The sequence below is a fragment of the Macrotis lagotis genome, chromosome 2 (assembly GCF_037893015.1).
Source record: "Macrotis lagotis isolate mMagLag1 chromosome 2, bilby.v1.9.chrom.fasta, whole genome shotgun sequence".
Taxonomy (NCBI): Eukaryota; Metazoa; Chordata; class Mammalia; order Peramelemorphia; family Peramelidae; genus Macrotis; species Macrotis lagotis.
This window is the reverse complement of record NC_133659.1, coordinates 161,638,695-161,661,666: the sequence shown is the minus strand read 5'-3', so window position 1 is coordinate 161,661,666 and position 22,972 is coordinate 161,638,695. Positions and strand designations below refer to the sequence as shown.

Genomic DNA, 22,972 nt, shown 5'->3' with positions numbered 1-22,972 from the left:
TCATTCTGGGCATGAGTCAGGATGGGGATTCCAAAGAGATTAATGAGGAAAATCTACAAACCTGATCTCCTCTGGGTCCTGAAGTACAATAGAAGGGCAACACCAAGGAGACCCAGAAAAATGAGCAGGCTCAAACTGACTCCTCCAGCAACAAGGCCCCTTTGTTTCCCTGTAGAAACTGAGAGAGGAAAGTTTCATATTGAGTCCAGGATAGGGAGAGCAGGTCTGAGAATTCCTGAGCCCTTGGTCCGGATGTCTCAGAACACAAGAAATTTGATGGGGTGACTTTTTGAATTGGGCTTAGAGCTAGGAAGATGGACACCTAATTCAGTTTGGGTATTGGAATACAGGAAATATCCTTTTTTGTCTTTAAGCAGCTGAATCCTGATGTTGGGTTTGAGAAGTGATGGTTTACCAGGAAGCCAGGGATGGAATGTGACCAAAATTGTACTGTCTTTAGAAGTATTTGCTTATTTGTCTAGTTTTAGTGAAGTGATCAACTAATGAGGTAGAGGGACCTTGGGGACTTAGGGAGAAGAGATGCAACCAGTCATCTTTTCCCCAACATTAAACTAGTGACATCACCCAGGACAACATTAATGCCCAAGGATTCAACCTTCCACATCCCTAGATGACCTATCCTCAGAAATAATGAAGCATGATCTGATATCATGAGAAATGCCACAACCTCCTGGGAGGAGCTCAAATATTCATCATCAAGATATCTATCTGGTCCTTTCTTCCTTATATACCTGTGACAGAGAGTTTTACTCCTTCACTAATTTGGGAACTGAAGCCATTGTCAGCCTCACAAGAGTAGATCCCAGAATCTTCAGCTGTCAGATTGAGGTTGAGAAATGCAGCTCCTCTTAAGTGGACCCAAGCACTCCCCAGGATTGTACTCTGGAGAAAAAACTTATAGAGAATTGGGGTTGTGCCTGTCTCAGCTTCACATTGAAGCTCCACCACGTCCCCTGCAGTGGCTTGACGCTTGGGTACAGTGATAGTAAGGAGAGGACGAGACACTGGAACTGAAGGAGAAAATGAAAATCATTTTCTTAGCTTCTGGAACATAAGCCCTTTATTTCAAGAACTTATCTAAAGGATATGCCCACAATTTTTTTGAAAAATAATATCTTTTGTTTTTACATTACCAAAACTTCTCCCTGAATATATCTCCCCTCCCAAAGAGCCATTTAATATAAAACAAAGAATATTTTTAAAAGAAAAAAAAGAAGAGAAAAGTAAACACAATCACTAAAACTCAGGTTTTTCAGTTGTTTCAGACTCTTCTTGACATCATTTAAGGATTTCTTGACAACTAAAGTTTCCTTCTCCAGCTCATTTTACAGATGAGGAAACTAAACAAATAGTTCAACGTCACATTATTAGTGTCTGAGACTAGAGTTTAACTCATTTTCCTGACATCACACTCGGCACTCTATTAACTCCCTGATCTAGCATTCCTAGTTCCTATTTTATCTAAGATGCTGATTTAGATTTCGAAACCCACCCATGAAGAACTGGAAAAAATTTCCATGTATCACATTGATGAGACTATCTTTTTAAAAATTTTCTTTATTTAAGGCAATGGGGTTAGGTGATTTGCCCAAGGTCACACAACTAGGCAATTATTCAGTGTCTGAGGTCAAATTTGAACTCAGGTCTTCCTGACTCCAGGGTTGGTGCTCTATCACTGTACTACCTGGCTGCTCCATGATAAGGCTATCTTACATCAATGTAATGCTTTATGTTTTTCAAATCTGGGAGATCTTTGTCTCTGAAGGTCTTTAAGCTAGGGGCTAGATGGTTACATATTGAACATGTTTCTTTTTCATAAACAGAGTTTAAACTGGATGACCTCTGAAGTCTATTCCTATTCTGAGATCTTACTGTACTGTGGCATGAAGGTCATTCTATATATCTCTAGGCTTCTCTCTTCCCTGAGCAGCTTTTCTCCATTATTGTCCCTCTTCCTATTCCAATTATTCAATTGTTATTTTATTAATATCACTGTTATTTAGTAATTTTTAATCATGCCTTATGTTTCATAACTCAATTTGAGGTTTTCATGGAGAAGTTTGCCATTTCCTTCTCCAGCTCATTTGACATATGAGGAAACTGAGGCAAGCAGGATTAAGTGAATTTCCCAGGGTAGCACAGGTAATAAGAATCTCAAACTAGATTTGAACTCAGGAAGATGAGTCTTCTTGATTGCAGATCTAGTGGTCCATTCATTGTGGAGGTAACAAGATGGTACAGTGGGAAGAGGGCCAGTCCTGAAGTCAGGAGGACCTGAGTTCAACTTGTTTGTGTGACACACTAGATGTGTGACCTTGGGTAAATCATTTAACCCTGATAACATCCAGAGTTATCCAGCCCCTGAACCGAGAGGGCTCCAGAGGATAAAGTGAGGCTGAAATTCTTTTGTATGTCATGGCATCACTTCCTTGATGTATAAAGAATAATTTTACATATACACAAACACACACACATATAGATATATACATATATATACACATTTGTGTCTAATGACAGCCATTTTTAGGGCGGGGGAGGAGGGAAGAAAATACAAAAAAATGAATGAAAGAGGAGAGAAGAAAATAAAAGAAATTTACATAATAATTTTGTTGAATATTTGAAAGGAATGGCAAGTTGTACATAGTAGATGTACACTTTCATACATAATTATCTTTTTTGTTTTAGTATGTCATGGTGACCCTTATTTTTTCCTTAAATTAAAAAATAAAATTAAAAGAAAAAAAGAAACATGGAAGACTTTTGCATGCTTTAGAAGTCACGTGGTTTGTGAACATTGTGAATATGTCTCAGACATTAAGAAAGACTGTGTGAAGCTGGGCAGGTTACTTAACTCCTCTTTCCTCAGTTTCTTCATCTGTAAAATAATCTGGAGAAGGAAATGGTAAACTACTCCAGTATATTGGCCAAGAAAACCCAAATGGACTCTTGAACAGTTGGATATGATTGAAAAGACAGAAAGAAAAAAAAAATTTCCATGGGGAACTAACATGAGACTTTTCCTGGTTCGCCAAGGAAAGATTTTTAGTGGAAAGAACTGATTTTAGAATCAGATTTAATTCTGTAAGGTACTTTTGAGTGCATTTAGTCCAGTTTCTTCATTTTACAAATGAAGAAAATGAGACCTGGAGAAGTTTAGTGACTTATCCAATGATATATAGGTAGCAAATGACTGAGCCAGGTTTTGTACTTAGGCCATTTGACTCTAAATTCCATGCTTTCCCATTCCTTCGTCCTCACTGTCTACTTACTAGCTGATTCCCAGATGTGGATGAAATCACAAGTCTAGTGCTTATTAATTATATGATTCTTGACAAGTCACAATTTTATAAGCTCAGTTTCCTCATCTGTTACAATGGAACAAATAATATTTGTCCTTTATGCTTTATAGGATTGTTGGGAAGAAACTAAATCTTCTTTGAAAACATCAAAGTATCATATAAATGAGTGATTGTTATTATTTTGAATCTAATGATGGACCCATAAACCTACAATCATCTAATGACATTCTTTGTATTCTGAGGAATGTTCACACTTGTTGTATAAAGTAATTCTTGTTACATACCAGAACATGTTTCCTTGTTTCCTCAGCTGCAAAATTAAGAGGAGATTGCAACCATTGCAGTATTTCTGCCATGAAAATCCCAGATTGAGTCATGAAGAGATAGCATGATTGAAAACAACTGATCCACCTCAAGAATGACAGCACTGTTGCACTGACTTACTATGAAGGAATCCAAAGGAAATAGGAGGAAGATCTCAGTTACTGAGGCTCCAATCCCTCAGGGAGGGGCAGATAAACTAGGGGACCTGCCATGATACCAAACCATCCCACTAGAGGATAGCCTGGGTCCCCATAGGTAGGATGTTCAAATTGGGGATGGCCATCTGAATATGACACCCCACAGGGAAGCCAGCATACCTTTAACTGAGACCCTCAGCACCTTACTGGACTGTACAGAAATGCCATTGTCAGCTTTGCAGAAATAATTTCCAGCATGTTGTTCGGTCAGGGATAAATTGAAGAATGCTGCACCTCCAAAAGGGGCTGAGCTATTCTTCATGATTTTACCATCATGATAAAACTGATACAGGATTGGGGCTGATCCTCTTTGGACATCACATTGAAGCACCACAACCTTTCCCACAAACATCTGTGTCTCAGGGACGTTGAAGGTAAGGAGAGGAGGAGACACTGGAACTAAGAGAGATAAGGACAAGAGTCAGGGTGAGCTTCTGCTCCTATGATTCATGACCCTCTGACTCTAGACTCCTAGGGTAGGGAAAGACCCTCTCATCAATCTTAATTTCAGTCTTCTTTGCTTTGCATCTAACTCTTTCAGAGACCCTCTCTTTAAAATCTAAGAAGAGAATTTCCAAATATTTCGAATAAGGACATCAGTTCAATATCCTTATTAATCTTCATTCTACTATTTTTCTTACTATCCCTTTACCTTAAGGGCTTCCATGATTCCTTTATACTCCATATCTCCTGTCTTTCCACACTGAACTTCAATTTGTTAACAGGTAAAGACACCATTAAATAAAGGGTTTTTCCCCTCCAAAAGTTCTGATTTTTTGAAATCTTTGGATATCAGTCCATATACTACTAATTCCTCTCATAAGATAACCCTATAAATGTATTAAAAACACATTGGTTGAGAATAAATAGCATACTATATAATTAACAGAAAGAACCCTATCCTTGGCATTGGGGAATCTGGATTTCAAGTCCCAGTGCCAACATTTTTTTCCCTTATGGACCATCAATAATTTACCCTACTCCTCTAAATTTTCTCAGCTATACAATGAGATTTAGAAACAATCTGTAAAATAAGAATAATCTTTGTCACAGAGATACAGTGAAGAAAGCACATTACAAACATGCAAGCATGAAGTAAGGTGTATTACTATTAAGAAACAGAAGTTAATGATGTAATACTTACTTTTCACAGATATGCTCACCAGTTTACTATATAGCTGACTGTTGGTATTGTCAGCTGTACAGTAATATCTCCCAGTATCAGTTTCTATCACAGTCAATATTTTAAACTCAGCCACTAGTGACGTCTGAATTTTCTTCTTCAGAATTTTTCCAGTGCCCTCCTTGTGCCAAGTGAATGTAATGTCCCCTGTGCCCCTAGTTACTGAACAGAGGAGGATCAGAACTTGCCCTTCTGTCACTTGTCCTCCAGGGGGCTGGATCTCCAGAAGAATTCCAGAGACAGGGATTCCTGGGTGGAAATAAAATAAAATATAAGGAGCCTGACTGATCCTTGGAGATTTCATGTCTGGATTGACTGTGGAAGGTTTGGTTAATGGTAGCTACTTGTGTGATTGCAAAATAAATGATAGTTGAGTTCAAGTTAATGAAAACACACCATTGCAGACTTTGATCTTAGGATATAGGTCAATAGTTTAAAAAAATTGAAGGGGAAAAACAGTCTGATTTGGATGTAATATCATCGAATTTGAAATCATAGTATCTGGGTGGGAATCTTAAATTACTATTTATATATGTTTGGGGCAAGTCCCTTCTCCCATCTGGTTCTCAATTTCTTTATCTGTGAAATGAGAGAGCTAGCTTGAATAATCTCTAGAACCTCTTAAAAGTTGTAAATCCTAAGACACTGAAATTTTGTTTACCTAGGAGCATTTATATTTCTGACCCATGAACTTTTTAACTTTATCTAGCTTAAGTTCCTATTTCAGGGGCTCAGGTCTTCCTGACCTCTCTCCCAGTTCCAGGAATAGAGAAGCAAACTACTTATTAGGCAGCTTTGGGGCATTTTCCTGGAAGTCTTGATGAGCAACTCATTCTACTTTAAAGGAATGTGGAAGAATAATAGTAAATGCAAGCAAGGATCATCTGTTCTCAAAACTCCATCTCCTTATGACTGACTATGTGATAGGGCAACATAAACCTTGGAGACCTTGAGGTAGGAGGAGAAATACTGCTTACAACTCTCTCTTTCATTTAAAGAATCTCTATTTTCACATCATTCCTAATGTTTCAATCCCTCTAGCAGAGTTGTGCAGGGGCAGCTAAATAGTATCAGTGGGTAGAGTTCAGGGTCTGGAAAGATTTGAGTTCAAATCCAGTCATAGACATATTAGCTGTGTGACCTTGGTAAGTCACTTGAATTCTTTTTACCTCAATTTCCTCATCTGTAAAATGGGGATAAGAATAGTCCTGTCTCCCATTGGGTGAATTAATTGAGATAATATGTGTAAGTGCTTAATACAGGTACAATAAAAATGTTAGCTATTATTATTATTATTATTATTATTATTATTTAATATTATCAATGCAAGTAGCATGAGTATCAAAATGCATGATGTTATATATCCAGTCTCCCTCTTCTTTTTTTTTTTTGGTAAGGCAGTGGGGTTAAGTGACTTGCCCAAGGTCACACAGCCAAAGTAATTATTAAGTGTCTGAGACTGGATTTAAACTCAGGTCCTCCTGACTCCAGTCTAATGCTCTATCCACTGCACCACCTAGTTGCCCCCCACCCCAGTCTCCCTCTTCTTAATCCAGGACCTTTTAGATCTCTCTGTGTTACGTACTCCTCACATTGATGCTAACTGGAGAACTCTTTTTCCAAACCCCAGATGTCACTGCTTTTGCCTCACAGAAATAAGAACCAGAGTCTTCCTTCCAGACATTGGTGAGATAGAGTACTGAGGCACTTTTCTGGCTAGACAAGATGATTCTGTCATTTCTGAAGAAGGAGAAATGTAGCTGGGTATTTGCTTTCTCTGAAGGTAACTGAGTCTCACAGCGCAGAGTCATGGGGGTCCCCTCTAAAGGCTCAAAAGTTGTGCTTCTCAGGATGGGAGGTGAAAACAACTCTAGAGAGAGAAAAGATAAGAATGCCCAGGAATTGAGCTTCAGTGATCCTAGGGAAGCAAGTCTTTGCTTTCATACAACAAATAGCAAACCCAATGTTAGACCAAAGGACATAATTTTTCTTTTGTCACATTTTTCCTTCTAAGTTTCTTCCATTCAGCTCTCACTTAAACCAATCCCTCCTTAGTCAAGCCTGTAATGCCCCAGAATTCCAATTCTTGGTCAACCCATGAGATCGAAAATTTACCCCTACCACCACCCTGTCAATCCCTCCCTCTCACTCCCTCATAGACTCTATTCCCATACATCCCTATGGAACTGAAATTCTTTACCTTGGATTTGGATTGATTCTCTTTCTGACTTTATTTCACGTGGAATAAAGGAGTACATTAAACTTCTTGCGCTGCAGCAATACCAGCCACTATCAATTAATTTTGCTCTTGGAATAAAGAAATCTGAATATTTTTGAAAACTTTTAAGATTTATCTCATTCTTATAATAAGTGACTTGAGTAAATTCTGTTTCCTTCTTTCCCAGGCATCTTAAAATCAGTGAGTCTCCTTCAAATGCAGGATATGGGGTCTGTAGAATGAGCTCATCTGTATGAGATAGAAGGAGACATTAGTCATTTATCATTCCGCTGATTTCTCTCCCTTGGGTCTTTTAATTTTTTTTATCTCCTGGAAAGAATGGTTTGTGGATCCTCTGAGAATGATCCAAGGATTACTCTGCAATTGTCTCAGGTTTTTAATGCCTTTTATGTATCCCATAAGACTCATATTTCTTCCCTCTCCTGGTTGTTGTGACTGTCCTCTTCCAAACATCTGCAGAACCATCTGTGGAATGATTAAAAATCTGATGACTACCTAGGTCTGTAGCTATAGGAACTAAGTGCCAAGGTCTGGAGATGGATGGAAGTTCCAGAGACCATCTAGTTCAATCCCCTCAGTTTTTAGATGAGGAAAATGTAACTTAAATTAGCTCTGACTTGTCGAAGGTTACACTAAAAGTGTGGGAGATGGTATTTGAACACAGATACTTTAATTCTAGAGCTCCTTCTACTTAATCATACTGAAAGAAAAACAAAAGTTCAGAGGGAAATATATGACCCAAATCCTAACATACTGAAGGACCAACACCTAGTTCAATCCTGCCCTTATCTCTACTTAGGTCCACTTCCATTTTTATCCTGGAATTATTTTTTTAATTCTCTATGAAATCTCTGTCCTATCAAAGCTCAATCTATTAGGAAATGCCAAGACTACTTAACTGAACCTTAGTTTCTCTCTCTCTCACACATGCACGTATGCACACATGCATGCATGCACACACACAAACACATACACACAGAGGCACAAAGTGCACACATGAACATATTCCTACACAGCCATACACAGCCTGCACACACACACACACACACACACACACACACACAAACACAAAAAAACCACTGCTAAAGAAAAAAAGGGGGAACAGCACTATCCAAATTCAAGCCATACAAAGATTCAAAAATCTTTGTTGTCGTTTAGTCAAGTCTGACTCTTTATCATCCCATTTGGAATTTTCTTGGTAGAGATTTGGCATTTCCTTTGCCAGAGGAGGAAACTGAGACAAACATGGTTAAATGACTTGCCTAGGAACATACAAGCTAGTTCATGTCTGAGGCTGAATTTGAAGTCAGGAAGATAAGTTTTCTTGCCTCTAGGCCTTCACTGCTCCATTCAGCTGTTATGCACATACAGTGCAAGCATACATATATGTCCACATATCCATACATATTGACATATATGTATATAGAAACACATACACAAAATCAACAAACCTTTATTAACTTTATCAACTGCTTCCTATGTTCTAGTCACTCTCCTCAGCATTGTGCCCACAAAGAAATGCAAAAACAGTTTCTACCTTCAAGGATCTTTTATCCTAATGGAGGGATATATAGAAACAACAATGATCACGCATTATGTATGCTGGGTAAATGGGAGGTGATCTCAGAGGGCAGGTACTAGTGATGAAAGGGTGGGGGATTGGAAGATTAGGAGACACATTGCTTAATATGGTGCCTTACACATAGTAAGTACTTAATTGATATTTGACTGACTGAAACACCAATTGCCAACAACTGAAGTAGAATAATAAAAGATCATTGATTTGGAGGCAGAGAACATACATTCACATCCCGGCACTGCCTTTCAAAAATGTCTGTCCTTGGATAGTGACTTAAATTCCTTGTGCCTGTTTCCTCAATTGTAAAGTGAAACAGTTCAATTAGATGGTCTTTGGGATTCCATCTATAGCTAAATCTTTTGGGACAGAGAAATCCGGGTCTTGTTTAAAACTAGGAAGAGTTGGTCCATTCTTATATGTCACCTCAATAAATTCTGTTCCTTCATTTTCTGGGCATTTTAGAATCAGTGTGTCTCCTTCAAACAAGAGGGAATGGGGCCTGTAGGATAAATTTGTCTGTTATGATGAAACTGGGATGAAATCCTAGCACCCCCCTGCCCCCCCTCCCACCTTAGGCAAGTCACTCTTCTCTATATCTATTTACTTATTTATAAAGATACTAGGCCGAACTAAGGTTTCCTCCGGGTTCAAATGAATGATCTTTTGACTCTCTGGCTCAATAGTTTTTACCCCAGACTTTGCAAGCTTCCTCTGGTTGTAAATGGTTGCAAGAAGATTATGGCAATAGACACATATTTTTCTTTCCAAGAAAAATGAGGATGCTTGGAGGATACACTGTGATCATTTGAGCTTGTGATAATGGAGGAAAAACTATCCTATTCTAAAAGTCTCACTTGATGATATTGCCAGAGAACTGAGGGTACAGTGCAGTATATAACTGTGTAATTCTCATACTCTTAATCAAGAAATGAGTCCCATGAAATTCCATTATCTTATTTAGGGGAATTGTCTTTTAATGTACATAGTGGAGGACCAGAATGTTATTCCCATTATCTTACCCCATCTGGAAGTAAAAATGAACATCCTGAAGTCCAAAGTTAAGAGTGGAGAAGGAGATAGATCAATGACTGGTCCTAAAAATGGGGATTTTCTAAGATTGTCTTTAAGATTTCTATCTGATCACTGGTTTCCAGTCTAGGAAACATTAACATTCAAAGCTAAAAACCTGCAGGTCATGGAAATTGTAGTCCCCAGTCTGGAACAAGATTTAGATAAGGGAACTGAGTCCTTAGATGAACTGAAACCAATTTTCAGGGACCAAATCAATAGATTTCTATCAGTATTTGCTATTTATACATTATCTACATTTAAAAAAATTAAAAAGAGGAAGGAAAAAACAAATTCAAAACTAGTCAGCATGTTGAAAAAGTTTGATGTTATAAGTATTATTTTACACCTATGAACTCTAATTTTTGCAAAAGAGTAGAGGAAAGCCTTCTCATATGTCTTTTTTTTGGGGGGGGCACTAAGCTTTCTCTCTTACCACTTAAAAAAGACAAGGATACAGGGTTACTGAGGGGTGAATCCTCAGTTCTGCACTGGTATTTTCCAGAAGTTTCAACCTTAATGTGGCTTAGGTTTTCCTTCAGTAGTTTGTTGTTGAAGTACCACTGTGTTTTCCATGTTACATAGGATCGAAATCCTTTGCATGTCAGAATCACTGATTTCCCTTTGAAGTGAGTGGTCCATGGAGGTATGATGGAAATCATTGGCTTCAGTGCTACAGATGAGAAGAAGGACAAAGGGATAAGGTTGAAAGAACTCACAACCACAGCTGTGGCAGTTAGCATATGCTTTACAGAAAGATGATTGTCCCTTTAAGTCAATGTATTTTGGGCTCATAGAAGGAATCTCTATGTATTTCCCAGTACTTCAGTCCCTCAGATGTGCCTATTTTTCAAAGGTTGCCTCCCATATTTCAGATATCAGCTTACTAACTGGGAGAAGTTTTTCAATGTATTTCAAACAATGAAAGAACACTTAAGAAAGGGCATCTACAGGAGCTATGAAGGACTTCAGGAAGGGAAAGGACTGAATAAGTTGTTTTTGGAATTGACCATTCCTAGAACAACATTTTCTCTCACTTTTCTTTCATCTCCTTCACAATAATAGATTTTTACACCAGATATCATAGCATCATAAGTTATGATTAGGAAGAGACCTCAGAAATTATCCAATCCCTCACTTTATAGATTGTCAAATGTTACTTGGGTGTTAAGTATTAGATTTGAATGAAGGTTCTCTGACTCCACTATAGAAGGGTATGGCCACTTTCCTTAGGAAGGGAGCTCAAATGCCACCATTTCCAAAAAAAAATTCATAGAATATTAGTGCTGGAAATGAAGTCATCTACTTCAAGCTCTCTTTTTCATAAATCAAGAAACTAAAGACCCCAAAAGTTGTGATGTGGGCAAGAACTGGGATTTGGATTCAGGTTTTCTGACTCCAGATACTATATTCTTTAACTATTGTATTTTAGGGGATGGGTACACTTGTGTGTGTGTGTGTGTGTGTGTGTGTGTGTGTGTGTGTGTGTGTGTGTGTGTATGTGAGTATGTGGAGATATAAAACATAAATACATATAAATGTATGTACACAATCAATCCATCAATAAGGTCTACTATATGACAGACACTGTGCCAAGTTCTCTCTGTCTCTGTCTCTCTTTCTCCAATATGTTATTAGTGGCAGAGTTGGATTTAGGTTTCAGGTCTAAAATCTGAAAGCAGAGGGGAAAATAGATAGTTTCAACATCCTGGGAAATGTTGATCTGAGGAAAATGAATAATGTCATGGATTCTGGCTATGTGATTCTGAACTTGTTAATGAACAGGGGTGTCAAGACCATGAAAAGTAAAATGTAACTCACCAGATTGTCCACAGGCTGAAGCTGCAAGAGAGGTAAGAGACAAAGATTATCCAGGGTTGGAATTATCAAATTATTTTATTTAATAAACCTCCTATTCTGGCAAAGAAAAAGAAGAGAAAGAAGAAAAAGGAAGAGAAAGAAGACAAGAATGAAAAAAAGCACAAGGAGGAGAAAGAGGAAGATGTTCTTTCTTGCACATTTTTTTTAGGCTTTTGCAAGTCAAATGGGGTTAAGTGGCTTGCCCAAGGCCACACAGCTAGGTAATTATTAAGTGTCTGAGACTGGATTTGAACCCAGGTACTCCTGACTCCAAGGCTGGTGCTTTTTCTTGCACATTTTAATTATGAGACTATTATTTACAGAGTTTTTCTTTATCATCATCATTTTCTTCATTTCAACATAATTGTCAGAGGTAGCATTGTATAACATTTTATAGTCTCTTTACATAGCACTTTACATAAATTAGTTTGATCACCACAACCACCCTTGGAGATAGGAGGTATTATCACCTCCATTTTATAGAGACTGAAATGTGCAAAGTGACTTATCCAGAGTCACACTAGGAGTCTGAGGGAGTACTCCTCCAGTAGTATGTACATGGTGTCCCCTGGCTATTTCCAGGTGACATTCCTAGAATGTTTGTCATCTTCTTGCTCACCTAAGTCATTTGCACTCATTCTACCACCATTCAAGTCCAGTCTTACCCAGAAATCCTTCTCTGACTATTGCAAACTAAATTAAAAATAGTTTTCCTCCAATCTTATTGCATTGAATACCTGTACTAGGAGTTTGACACTTAGCCTATACAGACTTGGGCTAGCTAGACTGGGTAATTCTCATACTTTTAATCAAGAAATAATTTTTTATTGTCTTTTTATTATCTTTGTCCCTGTGGCAGGGAGGGAATAGATTCCCTTATCCTTCATAGGTGGACTAAAAATTTGACTTTCATTCATTTCTGGTTTGAAATTTTGAGAGAAGGCAGATATAATCATATTTTGATTAGCTGTTAACATTTTTGCTTAACTGTTATGCTTAAGGTGGCAATGAAGTCTCTATTCATTCAAGCCTTTGTCTTTTGGACCAATCAGATCCTTAGAATATCCTTCTCCCCTTCTCTCTCCCCCCAAAGAAACCCACAAAATAGACATAAAATACCATTTCTACAGCAAATAATGCTATTCTATTGCATTATATTATCAGAATTTTTGAAGGTATTGGCTTTATCTAAACTGTTTCCAGGCTTTTTTTTTGGCTAACACAAAAATATTTTATTGTAAATATTTTGACATGTGTGATACTTATATCTTTGATAGTCTTGGAGTATATACCCAGTAGCGAAGGGTATGAACAGTTTAGTCATTTTTCTAGCATAATTCCAAATTTTAAAATTAAAATTGTTGGACCATCTGATAACTTCACCAATAGTATATTACTATATGGGTCCTTAATTTAAAGGAGAGGTGAAAGCAGGGATGTTCTGATAAATGTTCATCAATTGGCTCTCTGTGAATAAACCTTATCCAGAAACCTTTAAGTTTAATGTGTTTCTCTAATGTTTCCTCCATTACTTTCTTAAGTCTAGACGGTCATTAAAGCAAAAAAAAAAGTCAACCCTGATTTGGAAGATTTACAAAATTCTGAGGTATAAATGCTCATAGTAAAAATCCAACAGTTGTTTCTAGGGAGTCAATTTGAACAGGCTCTAATATATTCCTGGATTAAAGTATTTTACCTCCCTGAATGTCTACTTAATAGAATGAAAGAAATGATTCACTTATGAAGTCAGAACATCTGGGTATACATCCTGCCTCTGATATATATCAGATGTGTGACTTACTTGTCTGAGCTTCAGCTTCCTGCTCAGTACCCTGAAGATGATGATGATAATAATAATAATAGTTTTTCTTCTTTTTTCTTCTTTTTATTTTTATTGAATTTTACATTTTCCCCCTAATCTCACTTCCCTCCCCCTACCCCAGAAGTCAGTCTGATAATCTTTACATTGTTTCCATGCTTTTACATTGATCAAAATTGAATGTGTTGAGAGAAAAATCATATCCTAAAGGAAAACATTAAATATAAGAGATAGAAAAATTACATAATAAGATCACTTTTTTTAAAAAAAGTTAAAGGTAATAGTTTTTGGTCTTTGTTTAAACTCCACAATTCTTTCTTTGGATACAGATGGTATTCTCCATTGCAGATACTCTAAAATTGTCCCTGATTGTTGCACTGATGAAATGAGCAAATCCATTAAGGTTGATCATCAACTCCATGTTGCTGTTAGGGTGTACAATGTTCTTCTGGTGCTACTGATCTTACTCAGCATCAGTTTATGTAAATCCTTCCAGGTTTCTCTGAATTCCCATCCTTCCTGGTTTCTAATAGAACAACAGTGTTTCATAATATACATATATATACAATTTGTTCAGCCATTCACCAATTGATGGACATTCACTCAGTTTTCAATGTTTTGCCACCACAAATAGAGCTGCTATGCATATTTTTGTCTAAGTGATGTTTTTACTCTTTTTTCATGATCTCTTCGGGGTATAGACCCAATAGTGGTATTGCTGGATCAAAGGGTATGCACATTTTTATTGCCCTTTGGGCATAATTCCAAATTGCTCTCCAGATAGGTTAGATGAGTTCACAACTCCACCAACAATGTTTTAGTTTCCCAGATTTCCCACATCCCTTCCAACATTGATCATTATCCTTTCTAGCCAGTCTGAGAGGTGTGAGGTAGTACCTCAGAGATGCTTTAATTTGCATTTCTCTAATAAGTAATGACTATGGATCCCTTTGATTTTCTTATCTGTAAATTTTCTCTACATATCCTTTAATTATTTGTCAATTGGAGAATGGCTGTTTTTTTTTAATTTGACTCAGTTTTTTATATATTTTATAAATGAGTCCTTTGTCAGAAATACTAGTTGTAAAAATTATTTCCCAATCTTGGTTTCAGTGATTTTGTCTGTGCAAAAGCTTTTTAATTTAATGTAATAAAAATTATCTAGTGTGTCTTTAATGATGTTCTCCATCTCTTCCTTGGTCATAAACTGCTTCCCTTTCCATAGATCTGACAGATCTCCTAGTTTCCTTATAGTATTGTCTTTTATTTCTAAATCCTATACCCATTTTGATCTTATCTTAGTATAAGGTGTTAGATATTGGTAGTTTAATTTAGATAGAGTTGTCATTTTTATTATATTAGCTTGACCTATCCATGAGCAGTTGATATTTGCTCAGTTATTTAAATATGATTTTATTTTTGTGCGAAGTGTTTTGTAGTTCTTTTCATAGAGTTTTTGAGACTGACTTGGCAGGTAGACTCCAAAGTATTTTATATTGTCTGAAATTACTTTGAATGGGATTTCTCTTTCTGACTCTTGCTGCTACTATCTTGCTAGTAATATATAGAATTGCTGAGGATTTATGAGGGTTTTTTTCTATCCTGCGACTTTGCTTAAAGTTGCTAATTGTTTCTAGTAATTTTTAAGACGATTTTTTTTGGGATTCTCTAGATATACCATCATGCCATCTGCAAAAAATGAGTTTTTTTCTTTCTTCCCAATTCTAATTCCTTCAATTTCTTTTTCTTCACTTATTGCTGAAGCTAGCATTCTAACACAATATTGAATAGTAGTGGTAGTAGTAGTGCCCATTAGGGTATCCTTGCTTCACCCCTTATCTTATTGGGGATGCCTCTAGCTTATCCTCATTGCATATAATGCTTGTTGATGGTTTCAGATAGATATTGCTTATCGTTCTAAGGAAAAAATCATTTATTCCCATGTTCTCTAGTGTTTTTTTAGTAGGAATGGGTGCTGTATTTTGTCAAAGGCTTTTTGAGCATCCATTGAGATAATCATGATTTGTTAGGTTTGTTATTAATATAGTCAATTATACTGAGAATTTTCCTAATATTGAAACAACCCTGCATTCCTGCTTGGTCATAGTGATAACTTGCTGTAATCACTTTGCTAAGCTTCTATTTAAGATTTTTGCATCTACATTCATTAGAGAGATAGGTCTATAATTTTCTTTCTCTGTTTTGACTCTTCCTGGTTTAGGTATCAGCACTATATTATTGTCATTGAAAGAGTTAGGCAGAGTTACATCTTCATCTATTTTTCCAAAGAGTTTATATAGAATTGGAACCAATTGTTCCTTAAATGTTTGCTAGAATTCACTTGTGAATCCATTTGACCCTGGGGATTTTTTCTTAGGGAGTAGTAATGGCTTGTTGAATTTCTTTTTCTGAGATAGGGTTATTTAGGTATTTAATTTCCTCTTCATTTAACTTGGGCAACTTATGATTTGGTAAATATTCATCCATTTCATTTAGTTCATCAAATTTATTGGAATACAGTTGGGCAAAATAATTATGCATTATTACTTTAATTTCCTCCTCATTGGTGGTGAGTTCTCCTTTTTCATTCATGATACCAGCAATTTGGTTTTCTTCTTTTGTTATTTTTTTAAATCAAATTAACCAGAGGTTTATAAATTTTATTGTTTTTTTCATAAAATCAACCCTTGGTTTTATTTATTAGTTCAATAGTTTTCTTGCTTTTGATTTTTACTAATTTCTCTTTTAATTTTTATAATTTCTAATTTGTTATTTAATTGAAGGTTTTTAATTTGTTTGCTCTCTAATTTTTTTAGTTGAATATTTAATTCATTGATTTCCTCTTTCTCTAATTTATTCATATAATCATTTAAAGATACACTATATCCCCTGACACCTGCCTTGGCTGTATCCCATAAGTTTCAGTATGTAGTCTCATTTATTGTCATTATCTAGGATGAAATCATTAATTCTTCCTATAATTTGTTGTTTAATGCACTCATTCTTTAAAATGAGGTTATTTAGTTTACAATTAATTTTGGATCTATCTGTCCATGGCCCATTATTGCATGTGATTTTTATTGCATTGTAATTTTAGAAGGATTTATTCACTATTTTTGCCTTTCTGCACTTGATTATTAGGTTTTCATGCCCTAGTACATGGTCAATTTTTGTATTAGTGCCATGTACTGCCAAAACATGTATATTCTTTTCTATCTCCATTAAATTATCTCCAAAGGTCTATCATATCTAGGCTTTCTAACATTCTATTTATGTCCTTAACTTCCTTCTTGTTTATTTTATGTTTAGATTTATCTAAATCTCAGAGTGAGAGGTTGAGGTCTTCCACCAGTAGAGTTTTGCTCTCTTTGTCTTCCTGTAACTGATTCAACTTCTCCTCTATGAATTTGGATGCTATGCCACTTGGTGCATACATATTTAGTATTGAAATTTCTTCATTGTCTAGGAGGGTATAGTTTCCTTCCTTATCTCTTTTAATGAGATCTATTTTTGCAGATGCTTTGTCTGAGATAAAGATTGCTACCCCTGCTTTTTCACTTCAGCTGAAGCAAAACATATTTTGCTCCAACCTTTTACCTTTACTCTTTATGTATCTCTCTGTTTCAAATGAGTTTCTTGTAAGCAGCATATTGCAGAATTCTGGTTTTTAATCCACTCTGCTATTCACTTATGCTTTCTGGGAGAGTTTATCCCATTCACATTCAAAGCTATAATTGCTAACTCTTCATTGCCCTCCATGCTATCTTCCCTCTGTTTGTATTTTCCCCCCCTTTTATCACTTTATCCATATTCCTTAGTATTTTGTTTCTGAAAACCACCACCTTCAGTGTGTTTATCCCCTTATATCCAACCCCCCCACCTTTTCTTTCCCCTTCCATTTGCCCCTTCTTCTTTCCCTTTCTTCTTTTAGTTCCTCTTTTCCTTCCCCTTCCCCTTTGAATACTTGAAAGTTAAGTTTCTTGACTTAATTGAGTGTGTGTATGTTAACTTTATGCCAAATCTGATGAGCATGAAATTCAGTGGTTCTCACTTCTTCCTGTCTTCCCCTCTTTTGCAATAGGTCATTTGTACTTCTTTATGTACTGTGATTTACCCCCAATCATTCACCTCCATCCTCCTGTCTCTTTACTGTCCCCCCTTTTAAAGGAGATATTGTTTTTAAATCAATTGTTCAGTCACTGATAAATTATGAATATCCATCACTTCTGGCTAAATATATTTATTCTCTCTAATAGAGTTACAGTTCTTCAGTTATGAGAATCTTTCTTCCAGGTGGGGATATAACCAGTTATATCTTTTTGCATAGAAGTTTTTTTCCCTTATCCCTTTTTTTTTTACCTTTTCATGTGTCTATTGTGTCTCCTGTTTGAAATCCAGATTTTCTATTTAGCTCTGGTCTTTTCATCAGGAAATGTTGGAAGTCTCCTATTTTGACATTCACATCCATCTTTTCCACTGGAGGAAAAGATTCAGTTTTTCCAACTAGTGAATTCTTGGCTGCATTCCAAGCTCCCTTGCTCTTCAGAATAATCACATTTCAGACCCTTTGATCCCTTAATGTTGATTCAACCAGGTCCTGTGTAATCCTTACTGTGGCTACTTGGTATCTAAATTGCTTCTTTCTGGCTGCTTGCAGGATTTTCTCTTTTATCTGATAGTTCTGAAATTGGACACAATATTCTTTGATATTTTAGTTTGGGGATCCCTTTCAGCAGGGAATTGTATATTCTTTCAATAACTATTTTACTATTTCAATGATATCTGGGCAATTTTCCTTCACTAAATTTTGTAATATTGAGAGTCCAGGCTTTTTTTTCTCTTCAATGTTTTCAGGAAGCCCAATGATTCTTAAGTTTTCTTTTCTGGTTCTATTCTTGAGGTTCAGTGGGTTTGCCAATTATGTATTGTAATTTTCTTCTAATTTTTCAATTTTTGTTTTAACAGATTCTTTTTGTCTCATGAAGTCATTAATTTCCACAGACTCCATTCTTTTTTTAAGAGAAGAATTTTCTTCACTTACCTTTTTCAACTCCTTTTCCAATTGGTCAATTCTATTTTTAAAGGAGTTTTCTATTTACCCAATTGAGATTTTGGGAGAATTATTTTCTTTTTGCATTTTTCTAGTTGTATTTTCTAAGGATTTTATTTTTGGCCCAAGGTGTTAATTTTCTTTTGATTTTCTTTTCCCAATTTTTCTAGTTGATTTTAAAACTCTTTCCTGATCTCTTCTAAGAAGTCTTTCTGGGCTGGAGACCAGTTCATATTCTCCTTAGTAGTTCTAGCTCTTTCTGTGTTAGGGTCTCTATCTTCAAGGTAGCTTTCAATGGATACCCCCCCACACACACTTTTCTATGGCCTTTCTTCATTTTTCTAGGATCTTGTGTTGGGGGTGGGGAGGGGCTGGTTCACAGACCTTTGGTTTTGAAAACACTAGAGGCTTTGCTCACTGGGCTTAGTATCTCCAAGTGGGCCAGTCAGTACAGGGCGCTAGATGCTTTTTCTGGAGTGTCTGTAAACTTGATTTGTTGCCCATTCTGTAGGCCTGGTGTGGGGGGGTAGGAGAATCAGCAGGGTCTGAATTATCCTTGGACAATGTGGGCTGGGCCCCTGGGCTATTTAGTTAAATTTATTATTCACTCAGCACTAAGAGAGATCTGCTGCCTACACCTGTGCCTGGGGGGAGGGGGAGGATGGGGAGGCTGCCATTGTGTTTGCTCTGGGAAGAGTTGTTTTCTTTCACAGGGATGGGGCAAGGGTCTCATTTGGAAATATGATAACTCTGCTGAAAATATGGGGCAGGTGGCCCTGGTCTTCCTGGCCAGAGGAGCTGACCAGATTGATGTCTAGTCACCATGCTAGAGCTCTGCCACCCATTGTGCTACTCTCCTGCCTGCTCACAAAGCCAAAGCTTCCAAGGCTATTCTGAAGTTAGTCCTGGGTCTCACCTCACTGTCCCTAGGCAGGCTTTCTGCTCTCTGTACCTGGCTCACCCCTGAGATAGACCTTATTGGCAGATGTTCTTCTCCTTTGCTCTTTTTGGATTTTGTGGATTTGAATTCTGTTAAGTGGCTTGATTCATATTAATTCTGAGGTAAAGCCAGGAGAATTTAGCACAGTGTCTGGCTTCTCTCTTCCATCTTGTCCAGAACCTGATAATAATGCTTATAGCACCTTTCTGCATGTTAAGTATATAGAAATGATTATTATTTAATTAATTTTTAATATTTAAAGAAAATAGTTATCAAATTATATTTAATTGAAACATTAACTTTATCAAAATGTTAGTATTGAAGAATCTTGAGTAGAAAGTGAAGTGAGAGATAACCATGATCTTAAGTCCTACCTCATTATCTCAAATATACAAGAAAAATGCCCAATGATATAGTAAAAAGCAATAATGAGGAGAGGAGAAACAAAGAGCCTTCCACTTGTTAATCACATACAAGAAATAACTGAAAACCATCTCACTGGTCATTAATGTAACCTCCAAAATGACTCAGAAGAGCAAAGAATTAAGTAAAAAAAAATCAAAGAATAAGAAATGAGATTAGAGTTCTTAAGGAAGAAATCAATTAGTTTAACAAGAAAATGAAGAATTTAGAATAATGGAAAATGACAGCATGGAATGCAAAAATTCAGAGGTATGGGAAAAATGAATTGAAAGAAAATCCTAAAAGGCATCAAACTGGAAGACTATCTTAATATTGTACAAAAGAATACTTTCTTTGAAGACAGCATATAAACAACTAATCAAAAGACTGTAAGCTTTTGGGAAAATGATGAAAAAGAAAAACTTTTATACCATAATCAGGAAATTCATAAAGAAGATTTACCAGAAATTCTGAAAGCAAATGACAAAGTACAATTGAAAAAATTTCCAGAATGTGTTAACAGAAAGAGATCTCAATTTTAATTCATCAACAAACTTTGTAGTCAAGTTTAATAGATACAACACTAAGAATAAATTTTATAGGCTACCAGAAAAAGAAGTTTCAAGAGTAATCAATTTGAATAACACACAATAAAAAGGAATATTTTAGAATATATTACAAAAAGAAATAAAATTGAATTATATCCCCAAAATTATATTTTAAAGCTATGAACTTTAAGCAAAAGGAAAAATTTAAGTCATTATATAAAAAAAATACTCCATCAAACTGGGGGTGAGCAAGATATTTTATGTGTGAACTGACCAAACAGAAATGAAAAGCTTGAACAATTTAAAAGATTTTGCACAAATAAAATAAAATTTAATAATAAGAAATGTCAGATAGGAATATATGTGCATCACCTATCACTCATAATAGTCTGATCTCAAAGCTGTCTAGCTAATTGGCAGAAGTATAGCAGACCAAGACACTTCCGGTACATAGGTGACTAAAGAGTCTCAAAAGAAGAATTGCAAATGATAAACGGTAAAAATTACAAAAATGAAACATGCTTTAACTTTTAAAGAGTAAGGAGATAATGAAAGTATTGGAGATTTTATTTCATCCTTAAGAATAATAAATGTAACAAAAATGAATAGTTAATTGGAAGAAAAGATTACATTGCCTCTAGATGGAGCTGTAACTTTGTCCAACCATTGTGGACATCGGTTTGGAAATGATACTAAAATAGTTACTACCTTGTTTAAATTCTTTTACCCAGTAATTTCATTAAAGGAATATTTTCTTTTTTGTGATAATTTTTTTTAATTAAGATATCTTAAAAAAATGGCACACCTCCCTCATGTTAGAAGAGAAGGGCAAGAAATTCCAGAAATGGAAGGTCTTTTATGCAGCTTGAAAGGTTTTGTTCTTGTCCCTTCATGCCAATCATAGGCTGGGGTTACAAATCTAATTAATCTATTGGTTCCTATGCATTTCCCCCGCCCTACTCATTATACTAATGAGCAAGAATAGCTAGATCTCCTTGAGCATGAACAAAGGAAGTCAAGACTCTTGGTTAAGTTTAACAGGTGGGGCATTCTCATCAGTTTTTGATCAAATGGAGGCTAAATCTTCTATCTTAACTCAGTACCTGCCTGTAGACAACAATATAGGCAGACCCTAGTCTTTCTAATGTAAACTATCAATCCTCCCTTCACATTCTTGTGGAACCCAAACACCCACATTTTCCTCACAATTCCCCCTTTTCTTTTATAATAAGAGTTTGGGGTTCCACACCTTATTAGTGATTTATTGCTTGAATCACAATCACTATTTTTGACATAACTACTGACTTTTTTCTTCTATGAAGATTTTTACTTCCTCATTATCAGAGACATGGACCAATCATATTTTCCAAGTTTGTGTAGGAGTACATGTCAACTTTCTGATGTCTTTTACTACTTGTCTATTGACATCCATCTTGATAGATTCAATCTGCCACAAACTCCTTCTATCAACAGATTTGTTTACATGGTTTAGCCAGCCAGCAAGTCAAGGCCCTAGCTGTCTAATTGATAATTTTTTCCAATACACTGTAGAATCTAATCAGTATATAAATTGGGGTTTCCATAGTCCAAATTCCCATCCTATGCCCAGGTAGTAGGCCCTTAAGTCTAGATAACAACTCCCTGACCAACCCTTTGGTCAAATGGGTGTAGGCAGTAGTCCCACAAATACAATAATGCCCCTTTAGTGCTGGTTGATCTTCTAGGAATATAGTTTCCCAGTTTACAACATCCTTACTGCCAAGGGGCCCTCCTAAATAAGCTATATAATTGTCATGATAATAGGTACATTTCCAAAGTTGCTGTACCTCCTTCCACTGCTAAGTTTTTATACTTGGTTCCAAAAATTGATCAAAATAAATACCTGATTTTGTGCCCTAAGAATAGCTAATATATCTAGTGATGTATTTTGAATTATTTCTCTTGCAAATGACGATTTCCGCACTTTCCTTGCAAGTCCATACTAACTCACAATCGGTTTCCCTTAACAAGTCCCCTAATTTGTGCATCTTTTCAAGGGATTCAGGTACCATCATTACATCTCACAGGAGTCTCAGTCCACCTATGTCCTTAAGCTGTACAATCCAGAATATATGTATCCTAATTCTGGATATGTACAGACATTTGCTACTCCCCAGGAAAATATCCTGGCCAGACTGGTATAAACAATAGTCACCCTGAATTGATTCAGTCTTATGCCACTGGTGTTTCTCTCATCTGGATCAGAATCCTGCGCTGCAGTGCATCTTGGACCAGGAACTGAGAATCTAGGCTGGACTCAGGGGGACTGGCACGAAAAGCCAATTCTCACACTGCTGTGGACTACCATAAGTTAACTACTTCAAAAGAAGGGCAAGAAGAGAAGGGCAAGGATGGATGTCAATAGACAAGTAGTAAAAAGACATCAGAAAGTTGACATGTACTC

General features: G+C 36.3%; 1 protein-coding gene across 2 annotated transcripts in view; it reads right to left on the bottom strand.

Moving 5' to 3' along the window:
• The window catches only part of LOC141513389 (Fc receptor-like protein 2), a 36,236-nt gene that overhangs the window by 10,623 nt on the left and 2,641 nt on the right, over positions 1-22,972 (bottom strand). Inside the window, exons 2-9 of one of the 2 annotated variants that reach the window (XM_074223140.1) lie at positions 11,732-11,752; positions 10,347-10,583; positions 7,225-7,491; positions 6,610-6,894; positions 4,986-5,273; positions 3,962-4,240; positions 753-1,031; positions 62-178 (exon numbers count right to left, since the gene is read on the bottom strand). In XM_074223140.1, the coding sequence (XP_074079241.1) occupies positions 62-178; positions 753-1,031; positions 3,962-4,240; positions 4,986-5,273; positions 6,610-6,894; positions 7,225-7,491; positions 10,347-10,583; positions 11,732-11,752 (1,773 nt within the window). The remainder of the gene's footprint in view (positions 1-61; positions 179-752; positions 1,032-3,961; positions 4,241-4,985; positions 5,274-6,609; positions 6,895-7,224; positions 7,492-10,346; positions 10,584-11,731; positions 11,753-22,972) is intronic. The other variant, XM_074223141.1, reaches the window with a different exon arrangement.